This window comes from Heterocephalus glaber, unplaced genomic scaffold (genome assembly GCF_053883595.1).
Source record: "Heterocephalus glaber isolate CG9 unplaced genomic scaffold, H.glaber_assembly_v1.0 deba00001546, whole genome shotgun sequence".
NCBI lineage: Eukaryota > Metazoa > Chordata > Mammalia > Rodentia > Bathyergidae > Heterocephalus > Heterocephalus glaber.
The window spans coordinates 3193332-3212942 of NW_028258339.1; the positions used below are offsets into that span (position 1 = coordinate 3193332).

Below are 19611 nucleotides of genomic sequence, written 5' to 3' on the forward strand. Positions count from 1 at the left end.
GCCTGTCTTCTTTGCCTCCTTGCCCCAGCTGCCCACCTCCCCCAACCTCACCCCAATGCTTGAGATTTATCCACATTTCATCAAAGGATTAATTTATTCATTATCTAGATTTTAGCACCCTCCACACTGAGCTCATTTCCAGTGGGTCACCCGTGGAGCTTACACTCTGAAATTAGAGGCACCCCCTCCTTTTCTGTGGCTTAAGTGGGGATATGGGTCCACAAAAAACTGATGTCTCCTTTGGGATGCTGCAGAAGGAAGGGAGACCTGGCCACACCCACAGAGGTGACCACACCCAGGAAGGTTGCTTGGCAAGCTGGAAGACAAAATTCTCCCAATAAAGGCAGTTTTACCTCAGTAGGGGGCTGGGAGTATTGTGGGAATGGGGAGGAGTTTTCTCAATGGAGGAGTTATTTGCAGGTTGCAGAGTTCACCTACACCGGGCCATCTGTAGGGTCTGCAGGAGGAAAAAAGAGAAAGCATTGACTCAATCTATATACCCATTTTACAGACAAGAAACCTGAGGCTTATGGTATGTATTGGTACCAAAGCCATAAGTACCAGTAAGGGATAGATAGCATTGGCATTCATACCTTTCCTTGGGAGATCCCTTTCCTTTTGTATTCTGCTCTCTCAACAGCACATATACACACACTTACCAGTGGGGGCTGCTGTATGTCTTTGCTGTCGAAGAGGGAAGGTGAAATAGGCATCATAGCCAAAAAGCAGCGTAGCAATTAGGCCCAGTACCTGGGGGGGGGGGTGCAGATGGGAGTGAAGGTGGTGGATTAGGTGGTTGGCCCATTCCACCTTTTACGTCTGTAGCCACCAACTCTTAGGGACTAGCCCATGCAGGATGGTGACTCCAACCCCAGACTTCAAAGCCTGAGACCCACAAGGAGAGGCCAGGAGGCTGGATTATGCCCCACCCTACCCCCAGTACCTCTCAACACAGGGCAGTCACATGGTAGCCCCACATGGAGAAAACACACCACACTACAGTTGTGACAAAGGCATCCTAGTGTGTTCCCTAAGACCCCTGTGTCTGACAAGGGACACTCTTTATAGCAAATGATCTTGGGAGATAAAAGCATGGCAGGAAGCCAGACCCTGACAGGCCCTAAGAGCAAGAGTGGCCTGCTGTGGGTCATACACTTTCTGCCAGAAGCAGAGGCGCACATGGCCACTGGATCCTCCAACCCTTCTCCCCTGTAGTTTGGAGCTGTCGCCATAGCCTTTACCCCTGCGATGATTTTGGCAGTGTTTCCTTTCTCAACAAGGACAAAAATGGAGGTGATCAGGTAGAGGATCGCCGCTATGAGGGTTCGGAAGAAATCCTGTGAGGTGTTGGGGGAAGAATGAGTCAGATTCCAGAGTTCCCTGGATAATCCCAACTGCCCAGGCCCCTGCCCATTTCTGGCCCCCTTCTCACACTCCAGGGCCAGTTGATGAAGGGCATCTTGGTATGCAGGTCACACATGTAGATGACAAAGAAGACAGCAGCAAGGATCATCTCAATCACGGACAGGGAGGAGTACCCTGATGTCGAGGCACTGAAGCAAATCAGAATCACCAGGCATAGTATCTGAAAAGGTGACAATGGGAAGGGAGCCTGCATCAGCTCCCAGGACTGAGGGGATTGGTTTAAATTAGGGGAGAAGATTCTGAAACTCAGATGGCTACCAGAGAAAAAAATGAAAACCACTTCTCAGAGCTGGGGGTGTGGCTCAGTGGTAGAGTACTTGCCTACATGTGCAAGGACACGGGTTTGATGTCCACCACCAGGGGGGAAAAAACTTTTCAAATGCCCACTGGGACTGGGAAAATGACACACAACAATTGCTAAACACAGCACTTTTTGTGTGCTAATGTGCTCCAAGCATTGTTCTAAGAACTTTACAGAACTTTATGAGTTTTGACTCACTTAGTCATCACAATAACCTAATGAGCTAGTATCTCTATTTCACAGGTGAAAAAAGTGAGTAAGAAAGGCTGAGTGGCTGGGCATGGTGGCACATGCCTGCAATTCCAGCACTTTGGAGGCTGAGGCAGGAGTATCCCTGAAAGTTTGAGGTTGACCTGGGCTACATAATGAATTCAAGGCAAGCCTGAACTACATAGTGAGTCCCTGTCTTCAAAAGACAAAAAATAAACAAAAGAAAGAAAGAAAAAGAAAAAAGAAAGGCTAAGTGGTTCATCCACGGTCACCCAGCAAGGAGCAGAGCTGGGGTCCTTGGATGCTCCTTTCCCTTGTAGGAAATGGGCGGCCAGAAAGGCGAATCTCTGCCATGTTTTTGGTGAACACCACTGGCCAAGGCTCTGAAGCCTTGAGGGGGCGGGACGTGTGGTTCCCCCAGCAACCCCTTTGGGAAGCGGTGAGAGTCACACTGGAGGGGCGGACTCCGTTAAAGGCACCGCACCCCTTTCACAAGTGACTCAAAGGTGGCGCCCACTTTCAGGGAGGCGGGCAACCAAGGTTCCCTAGCCACTCGAAGAGCTAAGGACCTTCGGTTCGGTCCCAAAAGGGCAAGGAAGAACTGACGAAGGGTGGGGCGCCCTACCCTGCGGACTAGCGCGCCGGGCCCCACCCCAACAGGCACCGCCTCTGGGCGCACTGCCAGCCCGCCTGCCAGTGCCCAGGCCGCGCCACGCCCTGCCACGGGAGGCCCCCACTCCCCAGCCCCCAGGACGCCTCCATCGCGTCCACTGAGGAGTCTACGCGGGCTTCCCCACCAAACACCCCACAGAAATTAGAGTCCTCGCCTCGCCTCGCCCGCGAGCCACCAACTCTCACCCTAAACCCCCAAACTCCACCGCCTGCCCCTGCGCTGGCAGTTTCGAGCTTCGAGTCTCCACCACGAACCCACACACCTGAGCTCCACGGCCCGGCACCCAGCCACGTGCCCACCTCCCCGCGGACCGTCCCGCACCGCGTGGTCCACCCACCCCACCCCTCCGCCTCGGCCACCCGCGGCCCCAGAACGCTCACAATCTCAGTAAGCAGGAGGAATCCCTTGCGGGTGCGCCAGTAGCTGGTGCAGGCGGCCCAGCAGCCGGGGGCCGACAGGCGCTCAGAGTCCGCCATGGTGTCGGCGGGGGTCCCTGGACACGCAGAGGATCTGCTCTCCTGCTCCGGGTTCGAGGGCGCTGCACACCCTGCCGTCTAGCCCGCCGTCTGGCCGAGAACGGGGGCCCCCCGAGGCAAAGGAGGGAGTGAATCACCGCGCGGAGCAGAAGCGGGCGGGGCCGGAGGGGGCCGGGCCAGGTGGCTGCCGCCCCGGAAGCCCCCTGGCCCCGCCCGCCTAGTACAGTCCGGACCCGGGTGCAGCCCCCGGGACGCCCCATCTCCGAGGTGCTGGGCAGCTCCTGGCATCAGGTGCGTGAATATCGAGACCCCCCCCCCCCCGTTTTCGAACTCCAAAGGGCTGCCTCAAATTAGAACCACGAGAATCTGGCTTTGAAAGAGTGTGACTCAGTTTCCTTAGTTGGAAAAGGGCCAAGACCATGATGAAACCCAAAGAGCTTGGGGACCAGGCATGTTTCCAAAATCTGGAATATTTTAGATTTTGGAAAGTCTTCCCTGGTAGCCACGTGTGGTGGCGCACGCCTGTAGTCCCAGCACTCGGGAGGCTGAGGCTGGAGGATTGCTGAGTCTTGGAGGCCAGCCTGAATTACAAAGCAAGACTCTAACTCAAAAAGTAAAAATAAAAAATAGGGCCAGGGATTTAGCTCAGTGGTTCCACTGCCTGCCTTGCAAGCGCAAGGTCCCGAGTTTGATCCCCGGTACCAAAAAAAAAAAAAAAAAAAGAACGCCTTTCCAGTGCATTCATGGTACATTACTTAGCATTCTCATTGGAGCCTGGGGTGTTAAAATTATTTCCTCAAGGAAAAGTGTGAATGTTCACAATAAGTGAGTGAGATTATTGAAAATTGTTCCTCCTAGGGCCGGGGATTTAGCTCAATGGCACCATGCCTGCCTTGCAAGCACAAGGTCCTGAGTTCGATCCCCAGCACCAAAAAAAAAAGAAAAGAAAATTGTTCCTCCTTAGGTCAGGTTGGTACCAAACATGGGGGGAAGGGGACAGTTTCCAGAGCTTTTTGGATTTTGGAATTGTAGATAAAAGATAGCGGAGTGTGGGGAGGCTGAGGCAGGACGATTACAAGTTTGAGGCCAGCCTGGGCATCTTAGTGAGACCCTATCTCGGGTGTGGCTTGGTGGTAGAGCACTTGCCTTGCATATACAAGGCCCTGGGTTCAACAGCCCAAACTGGGAGCCAGGTTGAAGGGTGGTAGTAGAATGTGAATAAATCTCTTAGTGATAAAAATGAGACCATGCTGGTGCAAAGGCCGAATAAGAACAGGACCTGGTAAATACGGTTAGAAACCAGGCAGCTCATGGTCTGATTCTCCCTTCTGTAATTCCAGGCAAGTCCTGACCCTAAGTTCTGGGCCTCGGTTTTCTGGTTCTGAGATGAGCAGCCCATCTACCCATGGATGAGAAATAGGGGAGGGAGTACAAGTTTATTGCTGGGAGCTTGGCAAGATAAGGAGATGGCTCTTGGAGTACAAGGTTGAATGACAAAATTGTTGACATTTGCAGATGAATACAATCTCCAGACTGGAATCTGATTTCATTCTCATCTCATAAGGTAGAGAATCATAATTGGAAGTCCAGGAGGATTCAACCCAAGGGCCTGTCTGCTTTCCCCCACCTAAACACAGGGTTCCTCAAAACTAAGGAAGAGATTTACACTTTTAGTCCAGGTTGCTGAAAGAGTGACTGAATAGGAAGGAATGAAGCCTGCTTTTCAACTCTATGAGGAATGCCTGCATTTGGGGAATAAGACTAACTTGGCTGCCTCAGGGCCTTTGCACTTGCTATTCCCACTATTGTCAGTGCCTTTCCCCATTATCATTCATCTGGCTTCTGGTCCTACAGGTTGCAGCCCTACTTCAAAAAGGCCAGCAACCCACCACCATCTTGCCCAACATAACCTCCTTTTGCTATCTTCATAAACTCTCACTTCTCTCTGAACTTTTTTACTTATTTTCTTGTCTTTCATGTTTGACATCTGCCTATCCTCACTGCATCAGCTACACAAGGACAGAAATCTGTGTCTTATCCCTCAAGTAACCCTGTAGTACTTACGCTAATACAAGGTATACAGTTGAGGTTCAATCAATACTTATCAAATACAGGTGGACATCAGGCTTTAATTAAATCTTGCTTCTACCCACCTCCCACTTCAAGCTATTTGCACTGTCTGGGCCTCACTTTCTTCTTCTGTGAAATGGCCATATCAGGGTTGTTGAGTAGGTGTGTAACTAGATAAAAATAAATACTAAAGCCACTTGCAGGGATAAGACTAAGTGGTGGCTGGGTGGCTATTCTTAGTTCCCTGGGTGTGACTGTGTTTATGAGAATGGGGCTCTAAAACCCCTTCTTGACATCTGTCAAGCCACACCTCCACCAAGCTCTGAGTCAAGGGGAGATGGACGCCCTGAACATGCTCCCCCACAAGGTCTCCAACTAAACTTTCCAATGTTCGCCTCTTTAGGACTCATACTCCAGCTCCCAGCTTTATAGTACCACCTCGGACTCACACTCTAGCCCTTTAATTTCTTTCTCCTCTACCTGCTTCTTTCCCATAGGGGCAAAAGTTGTCAGTTCCCTTCCAACCACAGCTTCCCTCCTTGGGGGGATGGGATCGTGTTCAGGATGTGGTGACAGCAGAGGTGACCAGGCATTTCTGGCCTTCCCCAGCGCCTACACCGGGGCTACCCAGCTTGGAGTTCCGCTGGCCACAGCCCCCCCTGCCTAGGGAGCTGGATTCCCAGGGTGGAGGAAACTCTGGGTCTCTCCCAGGACAGGAAACGCCCAGAGGGCGTGTGCACACCCTCCGGACAGCAGTTCCTCACCATCTAAGGGAAAGGGGGCGTAACCCAAAGGTTTTAACAGCCTTTTTTAGCCTGGCCCGCCCAGGGTGCTGACTCACACCTTCTCGGCTCTGTCCCAAAGGGGGCTCCAGGGCCCCTGCCTGTGCTTTGAGGGTGGCAGCCTACATGCCAGCAAAAGCTGGCCTTCCAGGCCGGAAGTAGAAGACTGCAGGCTCCTGGCAAAGGAAGCCTCCCGATGCTTCTAGACTTGCTGTCCCGCCGGCAGCCAAGGGTCTGGACGATTCCCAGCAAGGACAGTGGGGATACTGGTGCATCCCACCACAACAGGCCCACAGCCACACGCCATAATTACGTGCGAGCCCCTGCACACCTCCAAAAGAGTGAAATAAATGAATGGAGAGAGGAGCTGGAGTTGGTGAGGAGAAAAGAAAAGTGGTGCAAGCACTCGGGGCTGAGGACAGGCCGAAGTGAAGACCCGTGTGGAGGCATGAAAGCAGCAGCACGTAACTTGTCAGTGTTGCCAGAGGCCCTCCGAACCCACCCCCTCCTTTCCAGGGTGGACTGGGAAGCCCCACCCCTCCTGAAGCACCCGGCAAGTCCAGACTGGATAGATTGATTTTATTACCCAGGTCCTCTCCCGGAACCAGAAGCTGGGGGCTGGGGGCTGGGGGCTGGGGGCTGGGAGGATTGTACCACTGACTCGGTGCGGAGATATGGGCCAGTGGACTGCTCGGAGGGAGAGAGGGGACCAGACCAAGAGGAAGCTCTCGGGGCAATGCTAGCGCACTGTCATCGGGGTGCGACAGATCCAAGCCGGGCCGTAGCCCTATGCTTAGTGCCTTCGCATTCCAGCCACCATCTCCTGAGCGAGCTGCGCAGTCCTCGGGATCCCCAACGCCCGTGAGAGCCTCTCCTCACTCGGCACCAACCAGGGCCCGGGGGAACCCGCCTTATGGTTGCCTAAGTCCTCAGTGCAGGGTTCTGGAGGAGGAACCTTGGGGCCTTGGGCCACTGCCTCTGCACTAGGCTCCGAGCTGCCCCGGGTCTTGGGCATCCTGCTGGATCGAGGGTGGTGAACTGGGAAAGGTTGGAGCTCTGAGACCTCATCTCTGGACCTTCAGGATCTGGGCTGCGATCTGGGGACACCGAGACTGCGGGTTAGATTGAGTGCTGGTGTAGGGAACTGAAATCAGGGCCTTTGCCTGAGAGTGGCTGGGAGAGCCCAAGGGTTGTGGGGGACAGAGACCCCTGTCCCTTGAAGAAACCTCTCCTACAAGGCCTGGAGCTACCTACCCTTCAGTGACCAGTGCCATCCCTCACACGTCTTTCTCCATATCCCTCCCCTCCTCTATCCATGCCATGCCTCTCAGAAATTATTTCCCACAACCGCCACAGGAAATCAAACTGCCACCTTGGCCTTGGGACTATGAACCACTCCTTTCTAGGACCTCTCACTGTCCCCTCCCTCACCTCACCTCCCTTGACTCCCAACCCTTTCACTTGTAGACCCTGTGTCTCTCAGAACTAGACCCTCTGTCCAATACATCCTGTCTCTCAACTGAGACTGATTCTGCTTGCCTCTCCAAGGACTAAGACCCTTCCTTCTGAACACGCGATTTTACCCCAGACTCCTTCCCTCCTTGAATCTCCTCACACTTCAAAAACCTCCCTTCTGAAATTCCTATCCTGAGAAGGGGTCCCCTACTTGCCCCCACCTTGGAGAATACCGTAATCACACCCAAACACCATATTGCAACCCTCTCCCACTGAGACCACCAAACCCTTTCCACCCAGGGCCCAGCCTCTGGTCTGTGAACCCCTACTTCTCACAGATCCCTGACCCTCTCCTCTGGAAAACCCAGCACCTCCTTTCTAGGGCCCTCTCAGTTCCTCAGGCTTTCTGGGAGGCTGCCTGAGCCCAAGGTGGAGCCTGGGACCTCCAGCAAGGATCCACTCCATGACCTGGGCACAGGTAAGGCCCTGTCCAGACTCTCCACTGATGTGGAGCACAAGGTTACCGACCTGCAACACCAAGAGGCAGTGGTGTAAGAAGGACATATGGTGAGCACCCCTTTAGGAACAGAGGATGCCCTAGGGCTAACCTGCAAATGACTACAGCACTGCGCAGCCCCATCCTTCAGCAGCCCACGAACTGCCAGGGGAGCATTCCCTGCTCCATCTCGGCACCCACTTAAGATGAGGCCAAAGCCTGCAGGGCCACGGAGCAGCTCCACAGAGAACCAACTGGAGGCCTGGGTTGGCTTCCAAGCACAGCTTGCCTTATCCAGAATCACTGGACGTGGCGCAGTACTCATACCCAGAGTCTCTGACCTGCAGTGCTGGAGTAAGGACACTAATGTATTTACATTGCCAGCCCCAAGACAGCCCCTATCAAATCGAACAACGTTGTACTGTACCTGGGCCAGGTGCTCCACGACAATGGCATGAGGCAGGTGGCTGTCTGTGACTTCTATGTCTGCAGAATCCAGCACACTAATACCTGGGGCTGAAAGAGGCAGAGAGAGCTATCACGGGATGCTCCAAGCTTAACTACATAGGACCAGCCTTCTCAGTTAACGTTCTGGCAGCATCTTTCTAAAAACAAATTCTGCTTCTCCTCCCCCCAACCCTTTTTTTTTTTATTAGTCCAGGTATACTGTAGTTTGGGACACATAATAAATGGCCTCACCTTTTTGCATAACCTTTGCAATTTACACAGACTCGCCCATAATTTAGCAATCTAGGGAGCACACACCTCCCCTAGTAATCTTATAGGCTGAGGCCACACCAATCACTGTCCTGACCCCGCCGTTTTATCAGATAATCCTGGAGCCAGTAATAGTAGCGCACTCCTGTAACCCAGCCCTCAAACTGACGCAGGAAGATCACAAGTTTGATCCCATCCTGGGCAACTTAGTGACATACTGAAACCGGCTCAAAATAAAAATTAAAAAAGGCCAAGGTCGGGCCCGGGATTTAGCGCAGTGGTTTCCCCGCCTGCTGCGCAGGCGCAAGGACCTAAGTTCGATCCCCGGTACCAAAGAAAATAAAAAATAAAAAAGGCCAAGGTCTGGGGATGTAGCTCATTGCGAAGGCACTGGGTTCAAGCCCCAGTAATGAAAAAATAAATCCTGGGTCAGCCATTGGAATAAGGATCCACCGCCTCCTAATAGTAACAGCTTCTAACACAGCACAGACCCCGGGCCTCAATAACCCCAGGCCCGGACGTCCCAGGCCCCGCCCTCTACCTAATTAGCCTCTCAACCTCGGCCCACGCCTCACGTTTCAAGCCCCGCCCCAAGGCGTTCAGAGCTTCCACCCCTTGACTGGCACCCTAGGCCCGCCCCTTTGCCGAATACCCACCCCCAGCACGCTCCAGGCTCCGCCCTCTCAGAGAGGACTCACGCAGTCCTGTTGCCCAGAATAACCGTCCAGTCCCGCACCCTCAACGAACCTTCCAGCGCTGACTTACTGTAAAACCTTAAGGAAGTGGGCTAGGAAACCCCAGGCCCCGCCCCTGGAGACACCCTCTGAGTCCCGCCCCGTCACACCCCGCGTCCCCACTAGGGGGCGTAAGACGCGACAACCTGAGCCAGCCCGCCTCCAAACCCAGCTCCGCCCCCTCCCCTTCCCTGCACTGCCTCCTGGGAAGGCCCCGCCCCTGTTACTCACCCTCCTGGGGGTGCAGGCGCAGTGTGGCGCCCACCCAGAGCGCCTGCGCAGACATGTCGGCTGCAGCGCTGGCCGCTAGGGGGCGCGCGTCCAGCCGTGACGGGAGCCGCCGGGCGCTGAGGCCGCGGGAGGGTTGGGGGCTGCGGCCTGAGTGAGAGGGGAACAGGTCAGCGCCGACCCTAAGCCTCGGCAAACACCCATGGTTCCAGACGTCCGAAGACACACAAATGCTCCTCAAGATACCCAGAGTCCTCCTGTCACTCTTTCCATAACTGGAGGTCGCCGACTCTCCCTCTCTCCTGCGACAACCAACCACCACGGAGATCTTCCCTCACGGTGTCCCCGGAGATACCCATTTGACTGCAATCGTCCTGGACACCTCCGAACACCCGATTCATTTTTCTACAGTTCCTGGATTGTCTCCTAAGAACTCTAGATAAGAAACTTCCCACTATATATCCCGTGACCTAGACATCACGAGAGAACAGGACCAGTCCCCATATCCCTGAGACAGCTGATTTCTCCTCCAGGTATCCTAGGTAACCTCTGCTAGCCCCCAGGAGTTGCCCGTTTCCCTACAGGGCCCATGTACCTCCAATTCCCCCTCCACAGTTCCCCAGAGGCTCCCCCACCACCACCAAAAAAAGCCAAGTGCGACGGATCCTGCGTGTCCAGTGTCCCCTGATTCCTCCCAGCACGTCTCCCCTGACCTTTGGGACCCATCTCCCCATCTGATCCACCACCCCTCCGCTCCATGTAGGGATAGAGGCCCTGGAGCAGCAGCCACTGTCCCTAAGTCCCTGCCCCTGCCTTCCCTTCTTGGCACCAGAGCTACTGTTTACCACCTGTAGGATGTAGAAGGTGAGGAGCAGACAGGCGGGGCTCACTGTAGGCAGTGAAGGCTTTCTCCCTTCACCCCTCTCCACCCCACCCATGCCTCCTCTGCTCCCCCTAGGGTCCGCAGCACCCCCTGCACACGACTCCAGGGCTAGGGGTCATCACCCCTAGGATTCGCTGCGGCCCAGAGAGTTTTGAGCACAGGGGCGTGTTCACCTGCGGGCCCACCCAGACTTGGACTCTGCTGTGGCCGGCCAGTCCTTTGCAGGGCGCCCCAGCCGGTGACCTACCTGGTCTTGGGCAAGGAGGCCTGGCTGTGGGGGCCCGCTAGAAATGCTTGTCCTTGCTCTGCCTCAGGCACTGCTGCTTCTAATAACTGAGGACCCTGGTTAAAATGAAAAAGTCGTCTGAAAAAAAAATTAAAAAGCCTGACCATATTAAATGCTGCAGAAGATACAGAGAATAGGGCCGGGGATTTAGCTCGGTGGTTCTGCTGCCTGCCTCACAAGCACAAGGTTCGGAGTTCGATCCCTGGTATAAAAAAAAAAAAGTTAAATATACACAAAACATCCAGCCATTCTGAGTATTTACTCAGCATATGTCTACACGAAGACTTGTAAAAAACTGTTTGTGGCACCTTTATTTCTTGTCATAATCATCTTGGACTTCCATAACAAAATATTACTGACTGGGTGGCTGTAACAGCAGAAATTTATTTCTCACAGTTCTGTAAACTGGAGTCCAAAATCAAGATGCTGTCCAATTCGGCTCCTGCTAAAGGTTCTTGGCTTGTAGATGGCTGCCTACTGTGTCTTCACCTTGAGTGGAGAGAGTGAGAAAGACTGTCAGAGAGACAGCACCCTGGGCCGGGGATTTAGCTCAGTGGTTCTGCCACCTGCCTCGAAATCACAAGGTCCTGAGTTCGATCCCCGGTTTAAAAAGAAGAGAGAGAGATAATACCCTCTCCCCACAAGGCTACAGTCCTTTCTGATTAGTGCCCCACCCCAAGGACCTCTTTTAAAGACTTAATCACCTCCTAAAGCCCTGTCTCCCTATAGAGGTACATTGGGCGTTAGAGATTTAGTATATGAACCAAGATACATCATGTAAAGGTACAAGATCCCAATGAGGAATGTAACTGTGTTGTATACCTAAAATGTACCAATAAGCTTAATGGAAAAAAATAAAAATAAAAAAATAGTTCGGATGGAGAAAGTCAGAGCAATGGCAACGCCACCTCTAAAGGGAGGATGATGCATTGTTTACTTTGAGGAGGGCCCAGAATGGCCTTGAGAATCAGCCTGACTGGAGGTTACATTGCCTCAGCCTCACCCCAGGGCTCAGGTAGTTTTCTTTACCTTGTATTCTTGGGAAATAAAGGCAATAATATGTTCTAATTCTGAAAAAAAAAAAAGAATTTCAGCATATGAATTTAACAAAGGAGGGAGACACACAATTCAGCCCAGAACAATTCAGCCCAATTCAGTCCAAAACTGCAAACAACCTAAAAGTCCATCGGGAGGTGAATGGATCAACAGTGGAATAATCTTAGCAATAAAAAGGAATGATAGAAGATACAGAAACAACTCCAGACATACTCAGCCACTTCATCTTTGACAAAGGAGCCAACCACCTTCATTGGAGGAAAGATAGCCTATTTAATAAATGGTGTTGGAAAAACTGGATCTCAACCTGCCAAAGATTAAAACTAGACCCATATTCGGGCTGGGGATTTACCTCAGTGGTTTCGCCCCCTGCTGCGCAAGCGCAAGGACCCGAGTTCGATCCCCGGTACCAAAAAAAAAAAAAAAAACTAGACCCATATCTATCACCATGCACTAAACTAAGATCGAAGTGGATTAAAGATCTAAATATTAAGACAGAAACACTAAACTTGGTGGAAGATATGTTAGGTAGAACTCTTGAACACATTGGCATAGGAAACTTTATGAACAAAACCTCAATAGCATGGGAACTAGCACAAAGAATCAACAACTGGAATCTCATCTTATTAAAAAGCTTCTGTGGACTGGGGATTTAGCTCAGTGGTTCCGCCACCTGCCTTGGAAGCGCAAGGATTCCAGTTCAATCCCCAATACAAAAAAAAAAAAAAAAGCTTCTGCACTGCAAGAGAAACCACCAACAGAGCTAAGAGACAACCTACAATGTGGGAAAAAATTTTTAGCAGCTGTAACACAGACAAAGGACTACTATCTAGACTATATAAAGAACTGAAAAAAATCAGACCCCCCAAATTCAAAGACCCAATTCAAAAATGGGCATCTGAAATGAACCGACATTTCTCAGACACAGAAGTAAAAGCAGCCAAACATCTTTGGTCATTCGAGAGATGCAGATGAAAACAACATTGAGATTCCACCTCACCCCAGAAAGAATGGCTGCTATCAAGAAATCAACCAGGGCTGGGGATTTAGCTCAGTGGTTCCACCGCCTGCCTCGCAAACGCAAGGACCCAAGTTCGATCCTCAGTACCAAAAAAAAAAAAAAGAAAGAAAGAAAAAGAAATCAACCAATGACAAATGCTGGCGAGGGTGTGGGGAGAAAGGAACCCTTCTCCATTGTTGGTGGGAGTGTAGACTGCTGCAACCACCGTGGAAATCAGTATGGAGATCCCTCAAAGAACTAGGGCTAGAGGTCTCATTTGACCGAGCTATTCCCCTGCTGGGTGTCTTCCCCAAAGAATTTAAAGAATCATACCACAGCGATATATGTGACCCATGTTTATAGCAGCACAGTTTGTAATAGCTAAAGCTTGGAAACAGCCCAAGTGCCCATCAACTGGAAACTGGATAAAGAAGATGTGTTTTTTTAATAAAATGGAGTATTACTCAACCATAAAGAACGAGAAACTAGAGATCTTTACAGCTAAATGGATGCATATCGAGGCCATATTCTTAAGTGAAATAAATAGGACACACTTGTGTAAATACCGAATAGTTTAACTAGTGTGAGAAACTGATAGTGTAAAGAAGGGTTAAAATGATTATTATGAATTGATAATCTGAAATAGGAAAAAAGGTCCAAAGACAAGGAGTGAATGGAGGGGAAGGGGAAAGGGGAAAGGGAAGAAGGGAAAGGAAAAATTATGAGAAAAGAAAAAAATGGAAACAAAGCCTATGTAAATAGGGAAGGATGGAGGGAGTAAAGGGCACACAGAGAATGGGGAAAAAAAATAAGAACCAAGATACATTATGTATAGGTACAAACACCCAATGATAAATGTAAATGTATTATGTATCTAAAATGTACCAATAAAAGAAGTTAAGCAAAAAATAAAAAGGAATGAATGAAATATGGATGAATCTCAAACTGATCGCACTATGTGGTTGGGGATTTGGCTCAGTGGTGCCCGCACCTGCCTCAAAAGCGCAAGGTCCTGAGCTTAATCCCCAGCAACCAAAAAAAAAGAAAAAATGATCGTGCTATGGGCTAGGGGTGTAGCTCAGTGGTAGAATACATGCTTAACATCCTGAATGAAGCTTGGGATTTGATCCCCAGCATCAAAAAAAAACACATCAGAATAATTATGATAAGTAAAAGAAGCCAGATCCTTACAAAAGAGTACATGTTACATGATTCCATTTATGTAAATGACACTTTTTAAAATTTTTTTGGTACCAGGGATCGAAGTCAGGACCTTGCACTTTCAGGGCAGGTGGTGGAACCACTGAGCTAAATCTTCAGCCCTTTATGTAAAAATCTAGTAGAATACAAATCTATAGGTGAACAGGGTGGCATATCCCTCTAATCCTAGCTACTCAGGAGCCTGAAATAGGAGATTACAAATTCAATGTCAGCCTGGACCCTGTCTCAAACAAATTAGCCAGATGTGGTGGTGCACATGGGTAATCCTGGCACTATGGGATACTGAGGCCTGAGGATCATAAGTTCAAGGAAAGCCTGGGCTACACAAGAACCTGTCTCAAAAAATTTTTAACAAATTGGGTGGGACTAGGAGAAATATGGACAAATTCATGAATGTGGTGAGGCTAAAAGGGAGCTATTGCTTTATATTCACCAGTGGATGAGCATAAATGGGGCATTGGTTTAAACTTACAAGGACTGCTGGACACAGTGGCACATGCCTGTGATCCCAGCACTCGGGAGGCTGAGGCAGGAGGACTGCTGCAAGTTCAAGACCAGCCTGGGCTACACAGTGAAATCAAGGCCAGCCTGAACTACAAACTGAGACACTGTCTCAAAAACAAAAACAAAAATACCCCAAAACTCACAAGGATTAAGAGAGTTTGACTCTTAACAGTGTGACTGTAATCAATACTAATTAAAGATATGCACCAGGGCTGGGGATTTAGCTCAGTGGCACCACGCCTGCCTCACAAGCACAAGGTCCTGAGTTTGATCCCCGGTACTGCAAAAAAAAAAAAAAAAGAAAAGCTCCAATACTGCTACCAAACAGCTCTCAGCTGAGCACAATGCAGGCCTTTTGGAGGTTTTGTTTTGTTTTGTTTTTTGTTTGTTTTTTAATTTTTTTTTTCCTTTTGGAGGTTTTATTCCTAATTCCACTGGCCATCTTACCCCTTTCCCAAGGGAATACACTGAGGCTCCAAATGATGTGGTGGCTGGGGTTCCACCCTGCTGTTTGCATGGCAACTGAACCCCTCCCTAGCTAGCAGCTTTGAGGACTCAAGCAGCACCCCTTAGCCCCAGTCTTTGTTCCTACCCCAGAATGGCAGCCCTGCTGGTGCCAGCTTTCTCAGTGAATCTCCTCCATCTTGCATCCCAGGCCCCTTACCCCTGTAATTCATTCTTGAAGTCATCCTTGGACCCCCTCCTCACTCCTTTACAACCATTCAAGCCTCAATATGTCCCAGCCCAGAGGCGGTTTCTCATCCCATCCCATCCAGTGGGCCAGCTCCAGAGCAAAGCACTTGGAAGCCTCTCCTCATGGTCTACCTGTCCCCAGCCCTTGGACAATACCCTAGCCTACAACATTTTCCTTTCCAAGGAGCTACAGGGCCTCATGTTCACCCTCTTCAGTCTGTAAGCATCCTGCTTACAGGATCCATGAGCTCTTGAAAGCCCAAGCCCCAGATTCAAAGCTGCCCTGTCCATCTACCAAAGCTAGGTGTCTCAATGAAAACTGGGTGCAGGGACTCCCGGGAGGGCGGAGGCTGTAGCTCAGTGATAGAATGCTTGCCTACAATGCATGAGGCTTTGTGTTCCCTCCCTAGCACCAGGGGAAAAAAACCAAGCAGAGCAACAAAGGAGATTCAATAGGTCCTCCCTCAGACAAGCTCAGGTCCAAGATAGGCCCAGGGGTTACAGGAGGAATGAAAGCAGGGACTCTTCAGTCCTTTCATCTATACTAGTGAACAATGGAGCAGAGGTTGTCCCACCAGCCACAATATAACTTAGGACACAATACATTCGTGCTACATAATAAAACAGTCACAGACCAAGTGGGAGTAAACTGCCTGAGAGCAGCATTGTTAGCTGGGTGGGTCTCTGAGCTTCAGACCATCAGTTTCTGCTATTCCTACTTCTGCTATGTTCACATGGTGTTCAAGGGCTCCCTCCTTGGTGCCTGTGTGCCCAGGTACACCTTCTCAAAATTAGAAGGGGCCTGGTTCCCCCACTGATATTGGCTGGTGTTCTATCCTATCCTAGTGCCCTCAAAGCCTCTGCAATTCTAGACTATCACCTCTCCTCTACTTTCCAGGGACCTGTCCTCCTCCTCCTCCTCCTCCTCCTCCTCCTCCTCCTCCTCCACTAAAGACTGATCTCAGGACCTCCACACTGAGCTATATCCTCAGCCCTTTTTAATTCATTTATTTTGAGGGCTGGGGATGTAGCTCAGTGGTTCCGGCGCCTGCCTCACAAGCGCAAGGTCCCAAGTTCGATCCCCAGTACCAAAAAAAAAAATCTAACTTTCCTTCATTTTGAGACAAGGTCTAAGTGGCTCAGGCTGGGCTCAAACTTTTTTTTTTTTTTTTGAGACGGAGTCTCATTTTGTAGCCCAGGCTGGCTTTCAATTTATGACAATCTTCCTGGCCCAGCCTTCTGAGTGCTGAAATTACAGGTGCGTGACACCATCCCCAGTTTGGGCTCAAACTTTCAATCTACCTGCCTCAGTCTGCCAGAATGCTGGGATTACAGAGGTGTGTCACCACACCTGGCTTCACTACATTTTTTTTTTTTTACCTTTTTGAGACAAGGTCTCACTATGTAGTTCAAGCAGGCCTTGAACTCACTCTGAAGCCTAGGATGCCCTTGAACTCATGGGACTCCTCCTGCCTCAGCCTCCAAAGTGTTGGGATTACAGGCATGCACCATCACACCTGGCTTTACTGCAAATTTAATGAATGTGTACTTAGATGCAAAGTACTGTTATTTATTTGTTTATTTATTTATTTATGGTACCAGGGATCGAACTCGGGTCCTTGCCCTTGCGCAGCAGGCAGGGAAACCACTGAGCTAAATCCCCAGCCCAGATGCAAAGTATTGTTAGAGACTGCAACTTCTCCTGATAATCTGGGCTCCAGTTCTGAGTTCTTGTTTTCAGTTTTTAGAGCTCGGAAGGTTCCCTAACTTTTCTGGACCTCAACTTCCACTTCCTATGCCTGGAATAACAGCATCCCTTTGGTGGAAAGAGCAGCCTAGTCCAGGGTCCTCAGCTAACAGGGGTGGCACCTAAGGCAAAGCCAAGCCTCTTTCCCTGCAGCCAGGTAGGTCACTGTGCAGACAGAAGCCAGGAACCAACCAGAAGGACCTAAGCATCTAGGCCTGGGTGGTCGTCAGGTGGGCAGTGGGCACACCCAGCACAACAAGCATGCCTTAGACCATGTGCTTCCATCCTGCCCACTCCCAGCCTTGGAGCCAAGTGCAGGGAACAGAAGAGGCACCCGGGTAGGACAGGGAGAGAGGATGTACATCCACTGTAACCCTGGCCCCTGCCTGTCTGCACTTAAACTTTTCTATTCAGCAGTTGGTAAACAGAGCAGAGTGGCCAAAGCAGGGACAGGCCCCAGTGACAGTGGCCAGTGTTTCAGGCCTTCTACTCAAACCCACATTGGCTCAAAACAAAAACAAACCACAAGCAGGGGGAAATGAACAAGACCCAGGAGGAATAAGGGCCTTAGGAGTCTCTAGAGATATACAGGGAGACATCTTCCTGTGATCACTGAGGACACCTGGCCACATAGTCACTGGCTGGGGGAACTGAGGATCTGTGGAGGGGGCAGGCATGGACCTGGTAGTGGGCCATGTGAGGAAATGGACCCCCTGTGGGAACTCCTGGTATTGTAGATAGGTAAGTTAATTAGATATTGTAGGCAGTTAGACAGGGCCACCCTGCAGGAGCCAACATGGAGAACAATTGAGGCACATTCACTGGTTAGCATTATAAAAAAAGAAAATAGGTACTACCTCCCCTAGAGATGACTAGCAGTGATTGATATTCTAAATGGGGAAATTCCTTGTGACTTGTTTTCCCATTTGATCCCTTTTTAATCAATATTACCTTGGGCCTGGGATTTAGCTCAGTGGTTCCGGTGCCTGATCCCCAGTACAAAAAAAAAAAAAATTACCTGGGTGACTGTACTTGTAATCTTATTGTTTGGTCATGGTTTTGTACCACCTCATGCTCATCTTGTAAATTTCCATTGGGTCTTATAATTTTGTCCCACTTTGTACCCACCTTACCACATGGCTTTGCTGTATAAAACATCTTTGAAAAGCTGGGTGGGCAGACAACTCACTTTCTGGTCCCCCTTCTGTCTCCCTTAGGCAGAAGCTATCTTTCAATAAATTTTTCCTACTCTTAACCTCTGTTGTTCCTAGAATTCATTCTTCAATTTTAGAGAACACGATCTCGTTTCAGATATCTATCAGGTTTGGGATTTGCATCTATTCCCCCTATATCACTGGGAGTAGCAGAGGTTGGCAGGAATATCTGGAAAGGAATCAGGGCTCCCGGGGATATGAGGGGCAGTATGTGTTCTCTGAGGGTACCTGGGAGAAGCAGAGTTCCCAGAAATATGGTGGAAGAAGTTTGTCATCTAGAGTTCTTTAGAGGACAGGCGGGAGCTGTAGGGAAATTCATCAGGGGTGTTCAGAGTCCTAGGTGTCCGAGACTACTGCAGTCAAGTGGCTATATCCAGGGAAATCTTGGGCCAAGGTGAGGCTCAGGGGCATACCTGCAGTGGTCAGGCCTGTGGGAGAGGAAACCAACAATAAGCCATCTTTTTGTTTTCGGAAGCTGGGGATCCCAACGCAGGGCGTTAGGCAGGCTAGGCAAGCACTCTGCCACTGGGTGATCACACCTCCCAGCCTGGTACAGATATTGTTGGGCCTGTAACTTGAACTCGGTATGTAGCTCGAAATGGCCTCAAACACATGATCCTTCAGGCCCAGCCTCCCAAGTAGTGGGGTTATAGGTGTGCTCCACCACGCCTGGCTCCTCTGTGCGTATCTTGAGCATTTCTGTGTCTTCGGACGTCTGGAACCATGGGTGTTTGCCGAGGCTCAGGGTCGGCGCTGACCTGTTCCCCTCTCCCACTCAGGCCGCAGCCCCCAACCCTCCCGCGGCCTCAGCGCCCGGCGGCTCCCGTCACGGCTGGACGCGCGCCCCCTGGCGGCCAGCGCTGCAGCCGACATGTCTGCGCAGGCGCTCTGAGTGGGCGCCACACTGCGCCTGCACCCCCAGGAGGGTGAGTAACAGGGGCGGGGCCTTCCCAGGAGGCAGTGCAGGGAAGGGGAGGGGGCGGAGCTGGGTTTGGAGGCGGGCTGGCTCAGGTTGTCGCGTCTTACGCCCCCTAGTGGGGACGCGGGGTGTGATGGGGCGGGGCTCAGAGGGTGTCTCCAGGGGCGGGGCCTGGGGTTTCCTAGCCCACTTCCTTAAGGTTTTACAGTAAGTCAGCGCTAGAAGGTTCGTTGTGGGTGCGAGACTGGACGGTTATTCTGGTCAACAGGACTGCGTGAGTCCTTTCTGAGAGGGCGGAGCCTGGAGCGTGCTGGGGGTGGGTACTCGGCAAAGGGGCGGGCCTAGGGTGCCAGTCAAGGAGTGGAAGCTCTGAACGCCTTGGGGCGGGGCTTGAAACGTGAGGCGTGGGCTGAGGTTGAGAGGCCAATTAAGTAGAGGGCGGGGCCTGGGACGTCCGGGCCTGGGGTTATTGAGGCCCGGGGTCTGTGGTGTACTAGAAGCTGTTAATCATTAGGAGGCGG

General features: G+C 51.0%; 2 protein-coding genes and 1 long non-coding RNA gene across 3 annotated transcripts; all 3 read right to left on the reverse strand.

Moving 5' to 3' along the window:
- Positions 1 to 75: 75 nt before the first annotated feature.
- On the reverse strand, positions 76 to 3233 carry Plp2 (proteolipid protein 2). The gene is made up of 5 exons (XM_004871997.3): positions 2990 to 3233; positions 1433 to 1585; positions 1242 to 1337; positions 660 to 750; positions 76 to 457 (listed from the first exon to the last, which is right to left on the reverse strand). The coding sequence occupies exons 1-5, from the start codon at positions 3083 to 3085 to the stop codon at positions 435 to 437; spliced, it is 459 nt and encodes a 152-aa protein (XP_004872054.1). The 5' UTR covers positions 3086 to 3233; the 3' UTR covers positions 76 to 434.
- A 3572-nt stretch (positions 3234 to 6805) lies between these two features.
- On the reverse strand, positions 6806 to 9968 carry Magix (MAGI family member, X-linked). The gene is made up of 5 exons (XM_087189786.1): positions 9884 to 9968; positions 9571 to 9717; positions 8316 to 8404; positions 8001 to 8237; positions 6806 to 7034 (listed from the first exon to the last, which is right to left on the reverse strand). The coding sequence occupies exons 1-5, from the start codon at positions 9966 to 9968 to the stop codon at positions 7002 to 7004; spliced, it is 591 nt and encodes a 196-aa protein (XP_087045912.1). The 3' UTR covers positions 6806 to 7001.
- Positions 9969 to 11033: 1065 nt separating this feature from the next.
- Positions 11034 to 19006, reverse strand: LOC147824389 (uncharacterized). Its single transcript, XR_015442399.1, has 2 exons — positions 18400 to 19006; positions 11034 to 11225 (listed from the first exon to the last, which is right to left on the reverse strand). It is a non-coding gene; the product is annotated as an uncharacterized LOC147824389 (long non-coding RNA).
- Positions 19007 to 19611: the final 605 nt, after the last annotated feature.

Bases quoted from the DNA above. Each gene is read 5' to 3' on its own strand.
- Plp2 (XM_004871997.3), bottom strand. From the start codon at position 3,085: ATGGCGGACTCTGAGCGCCTGTCGGCCCCCGGCTGCTGGGCCGCCTGC. The intron at 1,338-1,432 runs GTGAGAAGGGGG...AACACCTCACAG, and splicing joins TCATCAACTGGCCCTGGAGT to GATTTCTTCCGAACCCTCAT. The intron at 458-659 runs GTAAGTGTGTGT...TTCCTCCTGCAG, and splicing joins ACATACAGCAGCCCCCACTG to ACCCTACAGATGGCCCGGTG.
- Magix (XM_087189786.1), bottom strand. From the start codon at position 9,968: ATGAATCGGGTGTTCGGAGGTGTCCAGGACGATTGCAGTCAAATGGGT. The intron at 8,238-8,315 runs GTACAGTACAAC...TCCTTACTCCAG, and splicing joins TCGTGGAGCACCTGGCCCAG to CACTGCAGGTCAGAGACTCT. The intron at 7,035-8,000 runs GTTAGCCCTAGG...CGGTGTCCCCAG, and splicing joins AGTGCTGTAGTCATTTGCAG to ATCGCAGCCCAGATCCTGAA.